Source organism: Linepithema humile, chromosome 2 (assembly GCF_040581485.1).
Source record: "Linepithema humile isolate Giens D197 chromosome 2, Lhum_UNIL_v1.0, whole genome shotgun sequence".
In the NCBI taxonomy this organism is placed as follows: domain Eukaryota; kingdom Metazoa; phylum Arthropoda; class Insecta; order Hymenoptera; family Formicidae; genus Linepithema; species Linepithema humile.
In genome coordinates, this window is record NC_090129.1 from 1,786,421 (window position 1) to 1,809,224 (window position 22,804).

General features: G+C 40.4%; 1 protein-coding gene across 4 annotated transcripts in view; it reads left to right on the plus strand.

Moving 5' to 3' along the window:
• LOC105677475 (very long chain fatty acid elongase 1-like) overlaps positions 1-22,804 on the plus strand; it is a 123,372-nt gene that overhangs the window by 52,655 nt on the left and 47,913 nt on the right. For all 4 annotated transcript variants that reach the window (XR_010888755.1, XR_010888754.1, XM_067350480.1 and 1 more), the window contains exon 3: positions 17,195-17,326. Coding sequence is in view for 2 of the 4 variants with exons in the window: in XM_067350480.1 (XP_067206581.1) it covers positions 17,195-17,326 (132 nt within the window). In the remaining 2 variants the exon portion in view is untranslated. The remainder of the gene's footprint in view (positions 1-17,194; positions 17,327-22,804) is intronic.

The following is a 22,804-nucleotide window of genomic DNA, read 5'->3' on the forward strand; positions in this document are numbered from 1 at the left end:
TAAATATGAAGACAGATATAAATCAAACAATGTCAAAAATTTGGTAAAATCTAATGGAAGCGCAATAACAAGTTTCCAATTTGATTATCAACAGGGAAACATCCTGCAAATACGTATAATATTTCCTGTAGGTACGAGTGGGTCAGAGTAATGTTTTCCGGGTAGATGAAGGCGGTGTACATACGGCGCCGGAGAATTACATGAGACTTCCTGCGCAGAGGGAATCTACAAAGTAGGGACTCGTGTCGTGTGCGACCAGTTTGGCACAAGATGAGAACGATTATTTATAATTATTAACAGTTTTTCGGATTTCTTGATTTTTTTTTCGGTAATTTCGAGCAAATTGATTCTTTCCACGCGCCGACTTTTCGACGCTTTAATGACATTAACACAATTTAAGATAACAAAATTAACAATTTGTAAAGTTAGTTTCGCGGATATTCTGCGTAAACTTGATGTACACGCGTTGCAAATAGACGTGGTCTATTTATTGCAGTCTTATGTATAACATGATAATCGCGTTATCTTAATTCGACTCGCTCCAGCGGAAAAAGATACGTCAGCGCGATCGGACATCGAAAATCGTGACGAACCGCCGTGCGGTGCCTCGACTGAAGGTGTACCCGATAATAAGGACACCTGGCGAAATTCAATTATACGATTCCCGTGGGCGGGTAACCCAATTTGCACGTCATCAAGCCGTACACGGCGAAACTAGTTCGAAGACCTCCTCGGTATACAGGGTCTACCTATATCAAATATTGAAGTTTCTGGATTGCACCGGACTGCCCTCCGGGACGTCAAATAACCCCGTGCCGACCTCCAACCACGCGACTGCGATTCGTCTGAACGACGGGCGTAATTGCCTGTAATCTACCGCGACGCGATCGTATTGCAGAAATCGGCGCGGCGGACAATAGTCGGCAGGCGCGAGTCTGCTAACATTATCGGCAAACGTTGCTCAAAAACAGTTTGCAAATTTGGACTGCGTAGTCGCGAGGTTTCGTTTACACATGAAAATTCGGTATGCAGCATGTGAAAAATAAAACGCTCAATTATAATTGCAGCATGGCTATTTACGTAAATATCCATGGTATTTTTGGACTGCATTGTGCGCTTTATATTAAAAATGTAACTGCATCAGAATTTATCTTTATCGTTATCCGTTATTGTTTAAAACATCTCGCGCGGATTTCTCGCGATTAATTTCGCGAAAAAACTGATGAAGATCATATTACGACCAATAAATTTAATCTTTGACACATGTTTAATTAGTGTTGTTGCGTTCGATCAACGATGTTAATAACTTACAAAATACTGTTGGTTACATTTTACATACGTGTCAATACGATTTATATCGTAGCGTTGATCATCCTTGTCACCGATGATTCCCGCAGTATTTAATGTGTCAATTACAATACCAACGATATTTGCGAGCTATCGATAACGAGGCGTGGCGTTTCCATGTAATTCGGATGATCTGTAGCTCGCTGACGATAGGACGATTGCTATCGACGTATCAGTTTCTTGGTGCTTGTTCGAGTAGATCCGTCTGCTCGGTTCTCTGCCTCCTTCTCCCATTCCCGTCGGTCTATCTTCTCGCTAGGGAGCTCCTCGAAGTCTCTTTGGTGCCATCGTCAAACGATCATGATCAAACGGACCGCAGAAGGCGTGATTCCTCACCTCCGCCCGATTCACGTCCATTTCTGTGACACTAATGTAATACGTCAATCGAATGCATTCCACTAATTACACTAATCGGAAAAATTCAAGACAAAGATCTCGGCGCATCTAAATTATTTTATGCAAATATTTAAATGGTAATGTAACACGAAGCGTTTCATATAATAATAGTTGGCGAAATAAATTAAATGTGACTTTTCAGAGCTTCTAAAATACAGAACAATACTTAAAACACCAGTTTTTCTAATTTGTTTGAAATTATTAAAAAGAAAATAAAATCTGGCAGGAAGTTCTCGATGTTCTTTTTAGAATCTTTACGTGAAAGACAATATGACATTATTATAATTTTTATAAAATTTGTGTAATTGCGGATTGCACGAGGAAAGCGCTTAAATTCGCTTTTATCTTTAATTAAGCGAGAGATATTAAATTCTCCGTCTTGAAATCCGCATTTGTCGAATCCGCAATGGTATTTGCCGAAATTTTTACACGTCAATGGATCGTCTCTGCGCTGCGCTCACCTCCATCTTCGCGCGAGCAAATTAAAGCAGAGACATGCTCTTGTCTTTTAAAAGTTCGGAGAATTTACGGACGCATTCCCTTCCGCTGTATTAGTTGCCACGAGAATTCACGCTGCTCGAAACCTCTTTTCCGACGAATCTCGTCCGGTCCGTTCGTACTTGACTGAACGTGTTACATGCGAACATTTTCCTATTCCGACCGCCGCTACTTGCTTGAGCGCAACGATGAGTAATAAGGCGTAAAAAGCTATTAGATTGGCCGACGAGATCTTTCGTTCTGTGCCGGTTCCATCCGTTCTTTCTCTCGAAGGATTTACGAGATATGAAAAGCCTCAGCCGATGGGAGAGATGAGACCCCGTGGCTGAAGGACATTTCCCCCATCTTCGCACTGCGATATTTCTTTGCTACTCGAAGCAGTTGTATTTAAATCCAAGTTGCATAGGGTTTTCTCATAACCTTGTTCATCCCTGTGTTATTTTTCGTAGACTGTTCCGCACATACATACATTAGCAATTTATGGCGGTATTGTATTGCTCATAACAGCGAATGAATAATTGTGAACGCAATTTTAAATCAGCTTTTACTATTCCGAGTGAAAGATATCGTATTTTAATAATCTCGCAATCTCGATGCCGTATAAGAACTTGGAAACCGGCGCTGATATTTATAGGGCTTACTCGTATTATGAAAATATAGCGAAACAAAGAAAAAAAAGAAGAAAATTCCGTACACGAGCAAAGAACGCAACGGGTCAACATCACTATGGTAATAGACACCGGCGGCGGGAAAAGCGGCAACGGCGGCGGTGGTTTCGCGAAGGTGGCAGCGGAGGTGATGGTAGTGGGGTTGGGGGGGGGTGGTGCTGGCGCGGGGTGGATGGGTGGCGGTAGGTCGACCGCGCGGGGACCAGGGGATAGCCTCCGGAGTTAGGGGCTGACGGGTCGTGGCGGGCGGAAAAGGGGCGACTCCGGCAGTCAGCGGGTTAGAGCCGCTCCGTGCGGGCGAACGTGAGTCGCGTGTGCGTGCCTTCGCAAAATTCCTTTCGGCGGAGATCGCGCGGAAACTCACTCGCGCGAGCCTTTATTGCGGTTCACACACCCACGCATCCGCGCGGTGACTTTGCGCGAAGGATGACACGAATGTGTGCCGTGGATTTGATTCGCGTCTGTCGACGTCGCTGACAGCCGTCGCCCCCGCGATATCGCGCGTGAGTTCCCTCGTACTTTTACGAAATTTGCGCTAGAGACACTCTTCTGCACACATCGCCCGTGTGAGAAGCTGTCGCGTGTGCGTGAATCTTCGGGGCTGCTGAGAGCAGTTATTGCCGAGCGTCTCGCACGAATAGTGCGATTGCGCGTAATCGTAGGATTACGGAGTGATTATTGATGTGATGGATGGAGGTTTTTAAACCACGTGCCATTGAAAGTGTCATCTGTGCGGGCAAGAGATATTCCTCGAGTCTTGAGGGCGCTTGTCACAACTCATGATGAATTCTGTGAACCGAATATTCAACGCCCATGTCTGTGAGAATATTCTCCCGTAATTTTAATTAAATAATATCAAAGGAAATGCGCTGCAGTCTTTGCGCATTAAACATATCAAGTGGTGTAACAGTGTCAATTCGGAAAGCGTAAAAAGTACATAAAAGATTTGCGCATGATATTTATCACTTTAACGATACAAGTGTGATGCAATGACATTATAATTCTCAAACATTACGCTACATCGTTATGTAGCGCGAGCTTCTTGAAACTGTCGCGTGCGATTGTCACGAGTAATGTGTCTCTCCTTTCGTGGAAAGCGTGCATCCTACATATTTCAACGATTCGAATGCATAGCGCGCGATAAAATAATGAAATAATTCCTTTTTTTTCTTTTTGCGTGCGACAGCTGCATTTGGAAAATGTTGGAAAACCTACTGAAACTGTACGACGAGCGAGCGAACGGATTCCTCGCGACGCGGAATTTTTGTCCCGGCTGGCTTCGGTTGCCCTACGCCCTTCGAGTTTTCGCGGAGCGTCACCGTCGTGCATCATTAAGTGGTGTCTGGTAATCAGTGACGTGTATCGGTAATTTCGTTTGCGGCTTCGTTACGTTACGTCGTTCCACGCGTAATTGCGCGCGCGGACGAAACGTGACGTTATCATCATCGCGTAAAATACGCCCTTAAACGGTGGAGTCGTTCTTCCGTTCGACGTACTTTCTTTTCTTTTATGTGTTTTTCTGTACTTGTGTGTTTTTAAAAATTTTTTTATTACAATAAATAGCGATTCTTCCGGCAACTTCAGATTCTTCTTAACTCGTAAGTACGCGAGCCGAGTGAGCTGAGAGTCTCCGTACCGTCCAGTTTTCTTTCCGGACGACTCTAAGAAAGCTCGCATACTACTGAATTTCTCCTTTTTTCGATAATAATAATACGCTTTAGTGATGTAAAGCTTTAATGGACGGCTATTGTTTCGCGAGCGTTAAAAATAGCGTAAAATCTTGCTTATTCGAACACATTATCGGCTTTTTATTTACGAGACAATAGAACAATGTTCAATTATTGTTGCGACCGATTAATCCACATTTTCAACAATGCGCTCAAATTTCCTCTGAAAAGGCATTTTACGGGAAACACGCGACGTGGTTTTTATGGCCTTAAAATTCCCAGCGAACCCGTCTCGTAATCGATATTGCGAGGCGATGTTAACAAGCCAAAAGGCACATTCGGCGTAATCGTCATTCTCGGACTGGTGTAGACCGGCGGAGATGCAAATTCCAGGGTGGGTCCCGGTTAGCGTAACGACCGATAATTTCATTCGCAAGCTCATTATGGAAATGGAAACTGTTTCCATAGAAATTACATAATTAGAGCACGGCGATCGCTCGTTCAGGCCGCGCCGACATTGAACGCAGTCGAAATTGCAAGTGGAACGGCGCGTATAATTCGCTGACGATGCGTGATAAACAGCCAAAACTATCCGCGAAACGCACTGATAGTCCGTCGTAAACAAAAGTATAATTTCTCCCTTCAGCTGAAACGGCTCGTTATTGCAAAATGTTACGCAGCGCCGAGAAATGGTAATCGCTTCCGTCGTCTCTTAAATGTCCGCAAGAATAATGCCAATCTCACGTGACTCGTTAACCAAGAGCGTTTAACGTTATTGCGCCGTGAAGAGATATAGGGCGCAATCAATTTTGCGGCGAATATATGTTAGGTATATTCTAGGGCAATATTCCAAATATAATTGCTCAAAATAATAAACACAGGGAGCTAATTAGCACGTGTAGTAAAACGCGATAATTTTCAAACATAATATCGGTTTTTTGATCAATTTATTGTGCTACTTCTATAATCGGACGGAAATAAAAACTTAAATAAAATTATTATAATGGTATTGAATAATTGTTGCAGTGGCAAAATTAATAATTATTACGCACACAATAATCTGAACATATGAATATGAACACGAACATATGAATGAATATTTTACGTCTACATCGGCAGATATATGTATATACGTGTCGAGCTTGCCATCGAGACGGTAACGTGAATGCGGAACGTTAGCAAATTGTAAAAAAAAGTTTCGCCACGCATGGCACGGTGGAGAAATTAACCTGTTGACAGGTGCGTAACCCCGAAAATCGATTGTGTACGTCCGATGCAGACGTCCGCGGCCGCGCGCGACCACGTGCGACGCCGAATGCGTGCACTTGACTGCAAGCGTTTCCGGCCCGCAGTTTAATACTCGGTTTTTTGTTGGCTCGAACGAACAATGCCTATTACTTTTGCTTTGTGCGGTAATTCCTCATTAAGCATATATTTGATTAAGTATAAACGATGAACAACATGAGATATTGCACTTTAATTTCAACTTCTTTTTTTTTTTTTTTTTTTACGGATCGGATTTATTTCTGTTTTATTGAAATCAATTTCGTCAATTTATAAAAAATCTGTAAATAAAACTGGATTTGTGAGCATTTGTGATACTGATACTACTGGTGTGTGAAACGGAAAAACGAACGTATGTTGGATACTCTTTGCGAATAATTTGGATGAAATCGCCGAATAGCGTTTGGCGGAAACATTGCTGTTGTCCAGAACTCCAAACGGACCTAACCGAGCATATCTCATGCGCGTTTCAGTGGATTTTTTCATCTGTGGTCGCGTCTGTGTATCGCGAAATTGCATTACGTATGCTGTCGTTGTTTCCTCGAAAACGGAAAAATTTGTCACAATCATCGATTATTTCCTATTGTAATGTAAGATGGCCAAGTAAACTCATGAAAGTGCATTCTAAATTAAAAACTTATGAAACCGTCTGCACTCTAAATCTACATTACATTCTACGCTTCGACGTATAAACAGTTCGAACACTATAAAGTCGAAGTACGACTTGAACGCCGATCTCTTTAAAACCCGAACATTTGCGTTATAAAAGCAAGATATTTCAGAAGCTATTATCGAAGAGTGAGATAACAATATTTCAGAGGCTATTACTGAAATTCTTCAATTCGTCGTTAATCCAATTTACAAAAAAAAAAAAATTCAGTTTCGCCGGACGAGAATACGTGCCACCGATTTTTTGCTATCGAAAACTTCGCTGCAAACTTTTTCCGATCAATCGGAAATGGTCGCGAGAAATGTGTCCGCTTACTGACAACGTGAAATCTCTCATCAAGCGCCAGTTGTACCAATAGAGACCTGGGAATATAGTACTGTCGCACAGTCGCCCCATCGGAGGATCAGCTCTTAATTAGCAGACATGTATACTCACGTGCACGGGGATAACGGCATGTGCTGTTATCTTCCCACTGTTCTCTACCTCGAACGATATCGTAAGTACTTTTGTCTATTGTATCGATTTGCTGCGCCGAATGTCGCAAAACAGTATAAACAGATCTTGTTGTTGCACAAATATTATTACAGGGATATTGCGAGTAAAGAATAACAATTGTTTATTTTCCTCAATTTCGCTTGTAACGCAGCAATGAATGATGTGTATCGATTATACATGATTTTTTATCTATAAGAGATCCGTCATATTTACGGTGTACAGACGCACCTCCAATTGTACAGGATTAGTTGGACAGAGTTCCAAAATTTTCCCGGAAGGCCGTAGTAATTATTTCTACGGTTCCAAAGTGTCTACTTCTCTGTCCGTCGTACGGTATGAAGCTTACGGGCGACGGAAGCGGTATAATTAATTCGGGAAGTCAACCCGACGCTCGCGAGGAGTTTCATACGGAAAGTTACGTTTAAGCGGAGCATATATTTCCGTGTACGCGCGCGCGCTACTTCCGGCAACGGACGGTTTAGCGTAATTTTAAGGACGATCATCGCGGAACGCCCGCGGAAGAAAATAACGCGAGGTCGAGACTATTTTTGATAAAAAAGAGAAGATAACGGAAGATTTTGCATAATAAAGCGGTTGAAGCACGATGCGGGATTGCGCCCGGTTGAGAGTTGTACATGTAAATATCGCGGTGAGGTTATCGGTATTAAACGAGGGGTAAACTGCATCTGCCTGCATTTTCCGGCAAAATCCACCTTATATTTACCGTGTTGCGAAGAAGAGTTTTATCGATCGACGTTTTATACCAATGCGACGTCATTAAAATTATTGTCGAATCGTGTTTGTCGCGCCGCTTCTGTACGCGTAGCTTTAACGAACGTTTACGTCAATTTATCAGGAAAATTCTCTATATTTATAACTTATTTACTTCGTTTCGATATAGAAATCGACACGCATCAACGCATCGACATACAAGCAACTGATGGTAAACGGTTCCTCGCACGGGCGAAGAATATTTTTATTTAATTATATTATAATCAAATCGAGCAATTCCGTGTCTGATTTATCTGTGCTATTTTCTACTTGCCGCGCAGCTTGCTGTTGCGATTTCAAGAAAATCTTGCCGCGTGTGAAAAACGCGCCGTCAATTTCATTTTTTTTGTCGCGCCGGCTGTCCGCTCAACTCGGTGCTTTTTCGAAAAAATAACTGCGAGGTAAAAAAAAAAAAAAAAGGAACGAAGGATTACACGATTCTAACTGGCATATCGCTGATTTATCCGCGGCCCGTGATTTGTCGATCGACAACGGCCAACGGCCAACGGGTCAGCATTAATTAAAGTAGCGAAATTTAATATTCTGTCGAGCTATGCGCGACGATTTACGCGCCGGCGACCATGTCGAAGTGCGGAATGGAAAATTGATCTCATAGTATCGTATCAGTGACACTCGCGAAAGAATTATATGGAAACATTTTAACCTTTTATGATTTCAAAACATACACGTATACAGGCTACTTACAAATCATATAAAACTTTTCGCGCTAATTTTTTGGTGATTTCAGACTTCGTGCATAAAAATGCGGTTTGAAAACTGTTCTCATTATCCCAAGTAACTGCGTTACTTGATTATTAAAAAAATTTCTTTTTGTTAATTTGACGCGATAACAATTGGTAATCTTGCGCGTTGAAGTCAACGGGCCGGGAGCGAATGCGATGGTGCTTGAATTGGAGTGAATTCACCGGCGAAGATTCCGCAGGACGGAAAAATTTGCGAACGAGAGTGGAGGCAAATGGCCATCGAGATTATCGCGGTTTCACGCTACAGTTGGCTCGGCCGACCGCTGGCTGGCTGGTTGGGCGGTGGTCCATTTCAGCCGTCGTGCGCAGAACGCAGATTAAATCGGCGCTGTTTGTTGTACTGTCGGCTTTTGAGCCTCGCTCGCTTGTGATTCTCTTTATTGTCCAACGCTTATATCGTCGCTTGACACGTGGCCGTGATTAATTCCGGAAGCGACGAGTGCTTTTCTATATTTTACCGCTTCCTCGGATTCGGCGTACTGCAAATTGCTGCACGAATTAACGTGGTTTTGTATCCCACGGTCGATTAATTTTATTTCAAGCAGTTTTAATTTAAATTTATCTGCATTCTGATTTAGCGTGTTGTAATAGATAGGAGTCTTATCAGAGATGCGTGAAATCGATTAAGAGAATAGTTTTAAAGCAGCAAATTGGCAGAGCGAACACACATTTCGAATCGATAGTTTGACACTTACTTGTAAACGAACATTTTAGTTTTAGGACGTAATGTTTATTTTTCGAAATTGCGGTAATCTGCTAATTATCGATAAATAATAGAAAAGATGTGACGGCAATAACGACGAAACTTAAACGAAGAACAAAACGGTTAATAGAAGGATTAAAGAGAGGAGCGCGAGAGAAAGAGTAGCGTGGAGAAGGAGGAAAGGGAGAGAAGTGAAACAGTTATTTCTTCAGAACGGAAGGAGTTTCACGTTTTCCCGCAGTCGAGGCGCGAGGGAAAAGGATTCGCGACGTCGAGTCAACTTTTCCATCTTCTTCCACTTCCATCCAGCTCACCTCCTTATCTTTTTCGTTGGCGATCGGTTTACTCGGCTCACCATTGCAGAGAATATTTTTGCATCTGCTGGTATCCGTCCATCTATGCAAACTCGCTCCTTCCTCTCGATTGACAGTCTCACGGTAAAAGATGAAAGAACCGAGAGTCGAGCGTGAGATGGATGCTCATTCGATGGAAATAAAGAAGTTTTACGCGATTCAGCCGCCCGTACACAGCTGCCGCGCTCAATCCACTCGCGAAATATTATTAATATTCTAACTGGAAACTATAAACCGCGAGCAACCGCGTTAAATATTTAACTACAACGAATGAATGTTTAGCGGCGGACCACATAAAATATGCCGGCGGAGTAGTTACGGATAGGAGCGCGGCGGGGAGGCCGTTAAGCGGTGGTTGATTTCTGTCCTTTTCTTTGCCAGTGCGAAATAGCATTCGAACGATCGTCGCCGTTACGTTTTTCCTCCCGTCGTCGGCCGCGCACTGTGCAAGTGCACCATCCCCATCCGACCGGTTTATTCCTCATGTCCCGCTTCGCTCTTGTCGAGTGCTTTTGCATCTGCCAGCTCCCATCCACTCGCTGCTATATATGCGCGACACGCTCTTCCTTCCCCGCCACCCACCGACTGCCACTGACAAGACAGAAAGGATAACATTTCGTTTCGTTTATTTACCGCTCCGCATGCGAAGTCTCGACGGTCTCGATAGTCTCCGGGCGCGACCTTTGCGAATCGATTGTCCGATGAGGAGCATTAATTAATAAGGACGGCAGATATGTACGCGCGCGTGTTTTGCGCCATTCCGATTTTAATATAATATGCAGCGTGTGTATCTCTTTGTCATTTAAATTTTTCCTTGATCAAAGTAATGCGCACTCCGTCTTTCTCTACTGCACGTCAAATGCTCTCCGAGTTCAATAAAAGCGCCTCCGACGTTCTCAATCCATTGTATTACTTGTACATGTGACTGAAGGTAGCGAGGCTTTCTTTAAGACAAGGTTTGACAATACCTCGTTCAGCGAAGAGAGCAACGCGATTATAGCGTGTGCGGCAATATAGATGCGAAATGGAAGTAACATTATATTTCTTGTGACGATTGTACGAACATTAAAAGAGCGCACTTTAAGAATCAAATCTTCTATCGGTTCTAAAAATGTTTTATAGAAAGCTATTATTTATCATATTCTTAAATTATCATTATCCTCATATTTTTTATCGTTTCTAGTATTATTTTTATTTTGCTAGAATACCATCTTCTATCGATACGTTTTCTCCATTTCTTCATACATTTTCGCCATTGTTCGAATTTGTCGTTATAACTGCGCGATTATTCGAATTTTGTCGTTACAATTCTCCTTTCAGTTTCTCCCGTGATTCCGGTGAGGAGATGTTGAATGGTAACGGATTAGAGCGAACCGTTTCTGTACATTCTGCACCCTAATCGCTGCAATGTTCCGCCTTCTCTTAAGAGAAGATAAATCGAACTCCCAACCTGAGCGTGCAAGGTGAATCCGCAGTTATCCGACTATCTCAGATACGTCGAGTTACACGCCGACTATTTGGCCCATTCCTTAATATTACACAGGCGCGCATTGTTCTATCGCCGCCGGTAATTAGAGATAACCGGACTAAATGGTAATTCGCTTCTGATATGCTTGCCTTCTCACCGGCGTGCGGTTTGCCAATTGTAAAATAGTGGATCTCGCGATTCGCATACCAGCCGCATACTCGACTCATATTTTCTGTCAGCGGCGAGAGGAAGAGTTGTAGTTGCAATTTAATCCAAACATTCAACTGACCGACCGATATTTTATGTAAATATTGTTTAGAGTTGCCATTGTTATTTGTGTACGAAGTGTTCTTATCGAGAAAGGTTATTTTTTCAGAGTTACAAATTATCTTCTATAATTAAACTTTGATTAAAATCATTACATTAAAATTCCATTTCATTCAATATAATTGAAGCTTAAATTAAAAAGCAACATTTTTATTTGCAACAATGTTAACTAATTATGTTTCGTATTGCTTTATAAATTATTTTATCGAACGTTTTTTAACAAATTCTTTAGTATTTCCTGTAATTCGTAATTTCAATAAATCGGAGAGAAGTTTTCTCGGACGTTTAAAGGTGTGTAAACGAATTTTTTGTGGAACCAAATAAAACATTTCTGACAAAAATTAATCCATTCCGTTTAATTGTGAATAAAATCTGTATATACCTTTTTTTCAAGTTTACACTGATTGTGAGCTTAGGCTTGTGCACAATCTCGCGAACACAATGCGTGCATAGCGGGAGGGGGATCCAATTACTCGGAATTTACATAATTCTGCGGGTACAAGCCGATATCCTTGCGGCTCGCAAATTCAGAAAATCTGTATTCGGCAGCCGGCTTGTTTACCCTATGCACGCCAGATATCACGACGAATATGGCGTCGCGGATTAAATGCTTCCGCGAATTTACTCAATTCCGGGCTTGATTGTTATTCGGTTGGATTAGATTCGTGGGAATTCATCTGCCTCGTGTGGAGTTATTTTATAAACAATAGCGTGTGCACATTTTCGATCTTTCGTTTATTTCCGTTTGCATCCTATCGTAAAAATTCGTTTCAATTTTTATGTTTTTTTTCCTACGGTGAATTTTAATTCAGCTCGATTGTAACTAGAATACTATTCAACTCGCAATATTTTCGTCTCGCCATTGTATTCCATCTGTATCTGGAAGAATGTGTTACTAACGGAACATTTATTCCTCCCCTGACATTTTATGTACGAAGTGGTATATGGATCATCGCTCGTTGGAGATGTTTCATGGGTCATTTTTCACGAGTTTCGCTATGATAATCGTTCCATTTGTCTTTATAGATGGTTTCATAAATTCTGATAAATTACCACCTTTCCCCATTTACATATACTGACGTGACCAGCATTTTATACATTGTATAATATTTATCGTGCGCAAATAGGATAACAACTTTTCTGACGCGAGAAAAATTTAAATGCAATTTTTATTTCAAGTGTAAAATACTTATGTCGTACATGTATCGCGTATTTGAACATTTGAACGAATCTGTGAACGATAGTAATTTTTCTCTATACTTTTATTTTCACCTCGTATGTTGTCCATGGCATGGTCGTCATTGTTCTGTCAGTCATATATGGAGTGAATTTAGCTTTTATATGAACGCGCTGTTATCATATGAATTATAAGCACGATTGAAAGTGCCGCTCTATGAGATCTTAGCGGGCCGATGCATGCATGTGTGTCAGGTGCAGTGTATGTAACCGAGATTTCTGGCCCAAGCTCCTGCTCGACAGTTTGTCGATAGTTCGTTTTTCCTGTCAGAATGACGAATTCTGAATTTACTGCTATATGAAACTACGTCGAAGAGTTGTTGACGTGCCCATATAAATGCGTCGGCCTACGAGTGTTTGGGCATGTCGATAAAATTGTACTATATAACTGAGTAATATAAATCAGAGATTATATGGAATTTCTATTAGCAAAATTTGGAAGTGGTGAACAAGCATATTAGGCATGACAAAGAATCAATCATATGAATGTTGCATTAAACAGATATTGAATGAAAAAGTTTATATTTACAAAGATGTTTTTTCGAATTTTAAAACAAAATTTTTTTATATCTCAGAGATTTTTTATCGTTAAAATTTTCAGCGCAACGCGTGTAATAAAAAAAAGGTCATGCGAAGGTGTCACGACGCGCTTAACGCTTCTGCAAATTGAACATTTCTTTTTAACGTTTGATTTTAAGTAGCTGTTAGGAATGAAATAATTATTGCGATCTCGCCGACTCGTCGTCGTCGTGAAACAAAAGGAGACGAAGAAGTAGCTGCGCGTAATTCACTTCGATAATTACCATGCTTTAATTATACGAACGCAGAGAGGCCGCCTTTAATTATTGCGTGCAAATTGTGTCAGCGGCTCTCGTAATGAAAGACGAAAATAACAGTGTGTCGGTCGTCCTCGCTTTTCGACGTTCTTCATCTTAAGTCTGACTTTGAATTGAAGCATCAAGCAAACACAACGCGATACATAATACTGATTTCGTTCTTAAATAACATTTCTATATTTATTTGTGAAATTATTTAAATATCATGTACGTTATTTTAACATTAAGAATCTCAGATAATTATATTATTTATAATACAAAAAAACAACAGAAAAAGGCTGTGAACTAAAAACGCAAACGTCAGGGCGCAAAAGATGTTACAAAACTTTATTTTTTATGAATTTTATTCACAGTTTTTTTTCTATTATTTTCAATTCTTCAAGAATCATATTTTACACGGTTATAGTATAAGTACCGTTTGCTTTATCGCATTGTTGAGTTATTGCTCAAGATTGCTATGCGTCCAATAATTGCCTGTTGTTGGCAGTTTTCGCAAACAAGGGCAATATTTAATATCTAGCGCACGAAGAATAATTTGCAGTCACTGTGTCATTATGCTTGTCCCTTGCGGAACGCGGCAGACGTGATAGAAGCAACTTGGCGAACGCCAGGGGAACGTATCCCTTTCTTAATAAAAGTTCCAGGCTCTCGGGCGGGCCATGAGACTTGATAAACATGACCCTCTCACGACCGTGACGAGCTCGTTCGTTCGCTCTGTGCTCGTGAAAATCGAGCACAGTGGCATCTCGTAAAGGAGATACGGCCTTATAATTCATGAAGCGCGACATGCAGCCGGATGAACCATAAAGCCGGGATAAACGGCCATACTTGGCATAGTTTCGTTGTCGTTCGCGAAGGTGGATGACGTGCCCATTGCCGCGTTATTACCACCTGAGAAATTTCCTTTTTCCGTTCGCCCGCTCGCTCCCACTCGCTCGTCGGCCGATTTTTCGCGTCGAATCCTCTGTACGCGGCTGTGCGCACAGATGTGCTCAGACATATGTTCCGATTGTTCACGCAATTGTCAGTGAACGTTTATCCGTATTCTGGGCGAATGTAACTTTTTCTCGCTAAAATGGCGAGTTTTTCACGGCGATTTTATATTCATGTACACAATACCATTCGTTCATATCGGTAATTAAGCCGTGCCGCTTTTCATTTTCTCCCATTTTTCGCACAAAATGTAAAGTTGAATGATTTTATGCGATATATTTAGTTCGCTGTTCATTGGCTGCATTTTCTCGTGGATGTAAATACCGAGAAAAATAATTTTTGCTAAAACATAAATCGATATTCCATTGTATGAAATGTGCGTAATGGATATTTTGAAAATTTTATGACGATATCTGCTCATTCTCTTGCTGTTTTACAACAAATTTTGCGAATATGTGAGATAAGAACGAATCATTGGAAAGAAGTGATTGTTGCGAACAAATACGTAGACGCATATGCAACCGAATATCTGAAAATCAAAATGTTTTTGTTTTATATTTTTTAAATTCTGTCGCGACAAATATGTGTGCTCTTTTATTTCCACAATTAAGTTTTATTTTCTCAAAAGTTGTAAATTTATTTTTTGGTCAAGAAATGAAAAAATAATGTTTTATTTTGCAGTAAAACAATAATGAAGTAAATTAATTTATCCAGCATTAGAATTATACGTTAAAAGTATTGTGCGTATTTCTTTGAGGAAAAACGTCAGGGCGAATCATGAATTTTAATAAGATCGTGCCCGAAGTAGAACAACTCAATATTTGTGTCGTCTCGCGAGATCAGGCCGGGAAAGCTTATCACTTCTACGACAGAAGGGTTTTAATGTAAAGGCAGCGTCGACAAAGTGGTGCTCGCCGTAAATCGTGAAAAGAAAGTGAGATGGAAAATTGAGAGACTCCAGAGGTGCATTATCATCGGACGTTTATGTACCCGTTTTGGTCAACGGGATATCTGTTTTCGGAGCTTTCAAAGGGCTTGAGTTGTTTGATGGATAAGAATTCATTTTGCGGAAATTCCAATAGTTTTCGCAAAGATGCAAACCAACAAGTGGGCGGACGTTTATCGTGGTAATGCTAATTGCACAAACGATAAGCACGATAAGAATTAGTATTTTTATTGCTTATGAATCCAATTGTTTTTCGTAGAACTATTTTAATGTTTTAGCTAATTTTTTTTGCTATCCGTTTATCGATCCGTTGGTTCACTTTTTATTCCTTCCTTTTAAACAGAACTTTTCATTAATTTCTTTGCTTTCTTATCTAATTTTTGTGTTTTTCTTTTACTTTTTGGATAAACAATTAATGCAATTGCAAAATTTATATCTGATAGAAGAAATAAAATTACATGAATGACAGTCTATGAAAACAGTCTAGCTTTTATATTAAAAATGAAATATATATTAATTTTGACGGTTTGATTGTTTTATCGACATATTTTCAGTTATAATAATTGTCGATTTAATAATTCATGGGGATAAGAATCAATACAGTGGAGTTCCTTCGCGTTGACATCTATGTAAATGCATCGACTATTGTACAGTCGTACGATGCGCAATGAGAGCACTTTCCGCATCACAGGAAGGAAAAGGAGGAGATCGGGAGGGTAAAGAAGCTGTTGCATTGCCATGAAACCGATGCAATTGCCGTTATTTGTTCTCAACTCGCACTCACCGGTGCACGAGATTCTCGACTCGTTTCGCTTTCCGAACGACTTCGTGTGCCTTCTCGCTGCGGCGCGGGGACGAGGGTGGCGATGTTTATGATGGCCAGCGGGAAGAGGAAATGGCGAAAATAGGTTGGATCCTTCGTGCGTGGGGAAGATATATAGCGCGTAGTTGAGAAATTTTCGTTTACAAGGCGCAATGTCGGTACCGCCGTTTTCCAATATCGCGTATCATATATACCAAAAATAGGTAATATTGAGTGAAAGAATTTCTGTGTAGGAGATTGGACGCTGAATGTGCTTCCGTCGCATTTCATCCAAGTATTGTGATACAATAATAAATTCTTAACGGCGTTAAAGTTGTTATATCACTTACTTTTTTTTTTTTACAGTCGGAACTCAGATAATACTTCGGTATTCACATAGAAACACTTTTATTTATCGATTCGAAAAATTGCTGCAAAATTGCTACGTCATTCTAATCTATTTTTTCGGTCGCGGATTAAATACCCCCTCCTTCCTCTTCCGTTTTCTCACTTTTATTAATACTTTTATTCATACGCGATCTAGTCCTATTTCCAATTTTTCGCATCACCGCTCGCGCATCGCGAACCTTCGAGCTTTACATCGCAATCTCAGGTCGTTGCGTAATTTAAGAGCCGAAGTCAGATATGTGGAAAGTGCAACATCGATAATGCACAGTCTACCAATTAATTCGCACTGGCAGACGTTTAATTAATGTAATGTGCGAAAGTGATCCTTTAGATGCAGGTATGGATCATATCAAATTACATTCAGCATCCATTGGGTACGCGATGCATCGCAAATATGGTTAATCAATTAGCGTGATATAGCAGTATGTTGATGATGGTAGCGGTAATGAAGGAAATAGCTGATAACGATCCGATGGCGAAGTATTTAATAAACAATGAAACAAAAATGCCCGCTTTAATTAATTGAGCTTAGCGAGTAGTAATGAAATTATATATATTGTTAATGGAAACCGGCCTACTGATTAATTAATCTATTATCTGTTTATCTTTTGTCTATGTTTAGAGGCTCACCGAGCTCTGGAGCTCCTCGAGGATTATCACGCTAAGCTGACGAGGCCACAAGACAAACAGCTGCGATTAGCCATCGAGCGCGTCATACGTATCTTCAAGAGTAGACTCTTCCAGGCGCTGTTGGGTAAGTCTTCTCCCTTGTTTTCCATTTATTCGCGTTCGCAGTAATACACGTCATATCAGAGAATCACTCCATCAAAGCGAGCCACACAGTTATCAAATGGCATGAACATTTAACGATTTAGTACGTCTGTAAATTGAGATTTTCGGCAACGTCTTGCTATTTCACGCTGGTCGGCGATAAAAGTCGATCTTACGAGCCGAACGAAATTCACTGCTTTATCAGAATTTCAATAGGAAGCTTATAATCCGAACTGTTTCGTGTAATGATCGCCGTGCTGGCGATAACGTCGATCGTTCTCGATTCGTTCGCAATAACGGTTATCCTATTACTGTTAGTGTTCGAAAGTGTTCTCTACGGATATCGTTAATTAATTTGCAACCGTCTCCGCCAATTCCGATAGCATATAACTGCGCGCAGTCAATACATTTTATTGGAAAATATAAAATATATATCTACGGATTTTACATTTTTGTCTCCTGCTGACAGACTACAATTATATATATTTATTTCAACGAGAAAGTAAAATCTGAAAAATCCAAATTATTTATCTTTGAATCGTATGATTGAAGACTTATGTATGTTAAGCAATCTTTATAATCGTTGCTATATATGTAAAACATTCAGAAAAGTTCTTTATTTACTTTCATGTTTCGATTCTGAAGATTCCGTAGAAAAGTGCCGCGAATGTCAAAATCCGAACATCGCGCGCGCGCGTCGCTGAAAGGCTTCGAATCGTTTTGTGAAATATCGACACGTTTGAAAGTTCTTCCTTGGAGGTGAAACTGGAGGTAGAAGAAATCAAAGCTCGTTATTATTTATTGGAGTCCGCGCCGCCTCTTGAAGAGTTCTTGCGCTATTGTTGCATGGGATAAAGTATTACTATAGCGACGACAATTTATTTTCCTCTCAATTCTTCTTGCGGCCAATATTTCTCTTTCTCTATCTTTAAAGTATTACTTCCTACTCTCGAAGAATCTCAAAAAGCATCACAGCACGAACGTATTAATTAACTTTCCCGCGCCAGAGAAAGAGAAAGAGAGAGAAACGAAGTTAGTAAAGTGTATTGTTGCGCGATAGCTCACTGATGCGTCAAATCGATTCGTGCGTCTGCCAAAACTCTCTTCCATTTCCCTCACGTCCATCACAGTTATGCGAGATATTTTGTTTCCGAGCATGTCCGGTCGACTGACTTCCGCATCGAAGATTAGTCGGATGCATTTGCAGCTGTGCGAGCCACGTCCGATGTATCTACATACGAGCCGCGTCGTGACTGGTGTGTTGCCAACCGATAAACCGGATGGACCCTGTTCGCGGCTCGTGTTCCATCAGCTTTCGGGGACAATGGCGCCAAGATTATACGCCCTACCGAGACCGTCAAGTGACGGTCGCGGCCTGACGAAGTTGCCGTCTGCGAAATTAGCCGGGAGATTAACGTTTAACTGGTTCCGCCCAACTATAATATGTCATACTGCTCTCCTCGATCATGTCATTGTTTTTCGCTCGATTAGGCGAACATTGTTGGTCGAACTTGTTAGTGTTCCGAGCGAAATCCGTTCAGAATATATTATTACCAAATACCATCGTCTTCTCTTCCAACAAATTCGCTTGACATTTTATCATTAAAGCTTGTTTTTCTTTCTTCTTGTTAATTAAACTCGACGCTGTTTGAGAATCAAATTGATAATAAGAAATACACGGCGAACGTTCGAAGAGGTAAAATTTTCTCAATTATCTTTAACTGGTTCGTTTCACTGATACTTTCCGTCATTTTTTGCTACATGCGGATGTTGCGCAGGTTTGCATAGTAAAAAAGAATGTTTGTTTAGTTTTGAAGACTCCATGTTATGCGAAAGAGAAGTAAGTTCTCTAAGCGCAGTTGAGCTTTCCACACGTTTTTATTCCTGACGTTCGCGTTTTCCATATTCCGACATATCGGGCGAATTCCGAACGGAATACACGATGGTTTTCGAATTTTCGAGCAAAAGAAAATTGACTCGAGTGCTGCCAGTCGCGATCTCGTGGAATGCTCGATCTCCCTCGCTGTCCAGGTATTCGCCGGTCTGGAAAAGTTTTTTGGCACAGCCTGTATGAACGGGTAGCGGTGGGCAGAGTGCACTCGAACCGTCTCTTCGCTGCGAACACGAACACTCGTGAATATAAACTCAACCGAAAATCTCTCCAGTTTGTTGATCAGAGAAAACGCGACTCGAGTGCGAAATTTCGTGCAAACGTATGTTTAATTGCTCGCGAAATGCGCACCGAGTCAAACGAAACGATAGCTTCCGGAGTGTCGCTTACCAAAATTGATTTACTATTTTATTGAGAAATTTTGCGCGCTTAGTTTGTTTATCCTTTTTTTCTGAAATTCTATTTAAGATTTTAATTCGATCATGTTTTTCAAATCTTTATAATTGATCGTTCTTGCAGAAATATCGAGGATTATATATAAAAATAGCGGAAAAAAGGCGCTATTTTTCACGAATGAATTATTCAGACATGATTAAAGATCGCTCGCGTCTTCTAACAAGATTAAATTAAATTGTAGTGCCGAACGAGCGCAGCAACTGCACAACTACTACTGCAAAACCAAAACGGATTAGGGATCGCATCAATTTAACGAGATAACATTTATCCGATCGCATTACTTCGTTCACTTTGATTTGCCGTATTCGGGTATAATTGTGGTAGAAATAGTAACGGCGATCACTTCATTATACACGCATCTAAGCATTAAAATGAATAATGATCTTTCACTATTTATCGCTAATCATGAATCGTCAATCGTCGGGCATTATTTTGAAAGTCATGAATAATGAATAAATTATGGAAATTATTCAACACGATAAAGTTTCGCCGCGGCAAGTTCGGCGATTCTTTAATATCGGGTCACACTGAAAATTGTGTGACGTATATCTGAGGAATTGTTACACGCACTATCAGACACTCCCTGTCAATTTGAGCGACGTTGAGCTGCAAGCTCCCGAAACTAATTTCGAGTTTCGTAGCTCGATGTAACTTCGTTATGTACTTGGCGTTACCTTTATGACGTATAATCCCGCGGCTACCGGCCGCAAAAGTCGGACGGATGCGATACGATGTACATCGATCGACTACTTTATTCATCGCCTTTTCAAAATTAAGCTCACATTTTTTACGCAATTTGCATTCCATTCCGTCGTCTGTGATTGTGTACCGGTGAATCGGAACGATGCGAGAGAGCTTTGCAAAATTAACTAGGATCTACTCGAAACCAAAAAGATGACGATAGCTTCTGTCTCTTTCGCCTCTCGTTTGTGTTACTATTTTACATTTCAAATTTGCGGTCGCAATTCAGAGACGGCGTCTGCTTAACGCTGCTTCTTTACGCTGGATTGCATCTTTAATTCACTTGATCAGATCTCTAACCGCGATCCTTTTTAGAATCGCTCGGTTTTGCAAGCACAGGTTACCGCTCTTGCTCCGCCGTTGAAGATCATACCGTTCCGATCGATTTTCCGTGTTCGGCATTGAGAAGAGTGTCACAGACGTGATGGGTTAGGTTGTAATATACGTTGACAACAAGTTAACTAACCGGAAGAGCTAAGTGCTTGCATGGTAAATTTGAAATGCATTAGAAACGCGATCGGCCATTGCGAAATGTTGCCGGGCGGGCGAGCGAGTAGGCTTGCAGAGTCGAGATAACCGAAATTTGTCAACCGGTCGTAGATCGTGTCGTTCCATCCGCTGCATCCGCGGATTTGCATTATAATATATTGCACTCGGGCCCGTGCGCGCTGTGACATTGCGTTTTGGTCGCGCGTAATACGCGAAGTGCCGCGCACGGCGCAGTACAAAACGTGTCCAACAGGTAACGCGAGTGCATCTGCGTGGGTTGCCGGGATGCAGCCGTGCATCCCGAAAGTGCTTAATCGCAATCTGCCCGACAACGCAGGACGCATCTGTGAATTCGGTGCTGTCTGCGGGCGTTGAACAGAACGGCGGATTCGTCCCCCGAAATGCGCTTTTGTGTAAAATGATTCAGCGGGAAATAGCGAATGAGGAAATCTAATAATTTTCACTTAAGTTATCCAGCAGAACAACATAATGTGATGTTAATTTAAGTTGTTTGTCTCACTGACTATTTTAATTTTGATATATTTTTTATATTTTTCCATATATAAATATATAAAAGCTTTAGTACTTCGAACGCGCAATTGTTCTTGTCATTTTTTCTGAATAATTTAATTGTTGTCGCATGCACGATTTGATTTTAAATGCACTTGGTTTATTATATGTATATATATATATATATATATATACATGTATGTATGTATGAATTTATGCATGTATGTATGTATGTATACATGTGTGCATGTATGTATGTATATATATGTATCACAATCACATATTTTATTACATTTCTAACGATCAATTGACGTTATAAAAGAGAGGAGATTTGTTTTTCGCGCAAAAAGTGGTGTGGTGAAAGAAAATGAGACGAGAGATGTCTCAAAGTACATCTTCAAAGGTGCGGAAAATCCAAGGGAATTGCGTTAAAGTTATTTCTATTCATGGAGAATCGCATGCGAAAACATTAGTACGATATTTCTAATTCATTGAGCTGTTTGCCGATCGCACAAGCTATGTTTTCTTTTCAAATAAAAGGAAGACAACGGGAGCGACTTGGTTTTTCTTAAACTTTCGAGTGGCGCGATAAATGTAAAAAATATTATATTTATGGTCGAACACATAATTTCCTCTCCTCATCTGTTGTGCCATTAGCATCCTTCTTATGTATGTTTTTTCACGTGAAAAATTTCAATTTTTTTTCTTAAATACAAAGTCTCATTTCTCGAATATTTCTCGATAGACTCATCTATCATTCAAAGAAAAAATTCTTCGAGATATATTATGTTGAACGTGAAAAATAAAGCGGGATAACTTTTAATTTTTATACTGATAGTGAAATGCATCGATACACCTCTGTGAAGTTGGCACCCCATTTTTAAAAAAATCAATTTTTTTTTAGAGTTCTGAATGCACCCCAAAGAGTTCTAGAGTTCTCCATAAAATTTATAAATAGTTCCGGCGAATTAGACAAAAAAATCCATTATTGAAAGTATGGGGTACTAACTTCACAAAACATTATCACAAAATTGACGATAACAGCTTAATCGTCGGAAATAATTAAAAATATCAGTAGAATTATTTGTAGAACTCTTGAGGTGCTACCCAGAACTCCAACGAAAAAATTAAAATTCCAAAAAAATTTTATTCTTATTGGAACTTAGAATATTTTCTTAATCGGTGATACGAAAAATAGCGAGAACTTGTTATATATTGGTCTGAGCGCTTTGAACCTTAATAATTATCGTTAGAACTCTTGAGGTGCTACCCGGAACTCCAATAAAATAATCAAAATTCCAAAAAAATTTCTCACTCTTCGGGACTTCAAAAATTTTCGATCGGTGATACAAAAAATAGCGAGAACTTTTTATA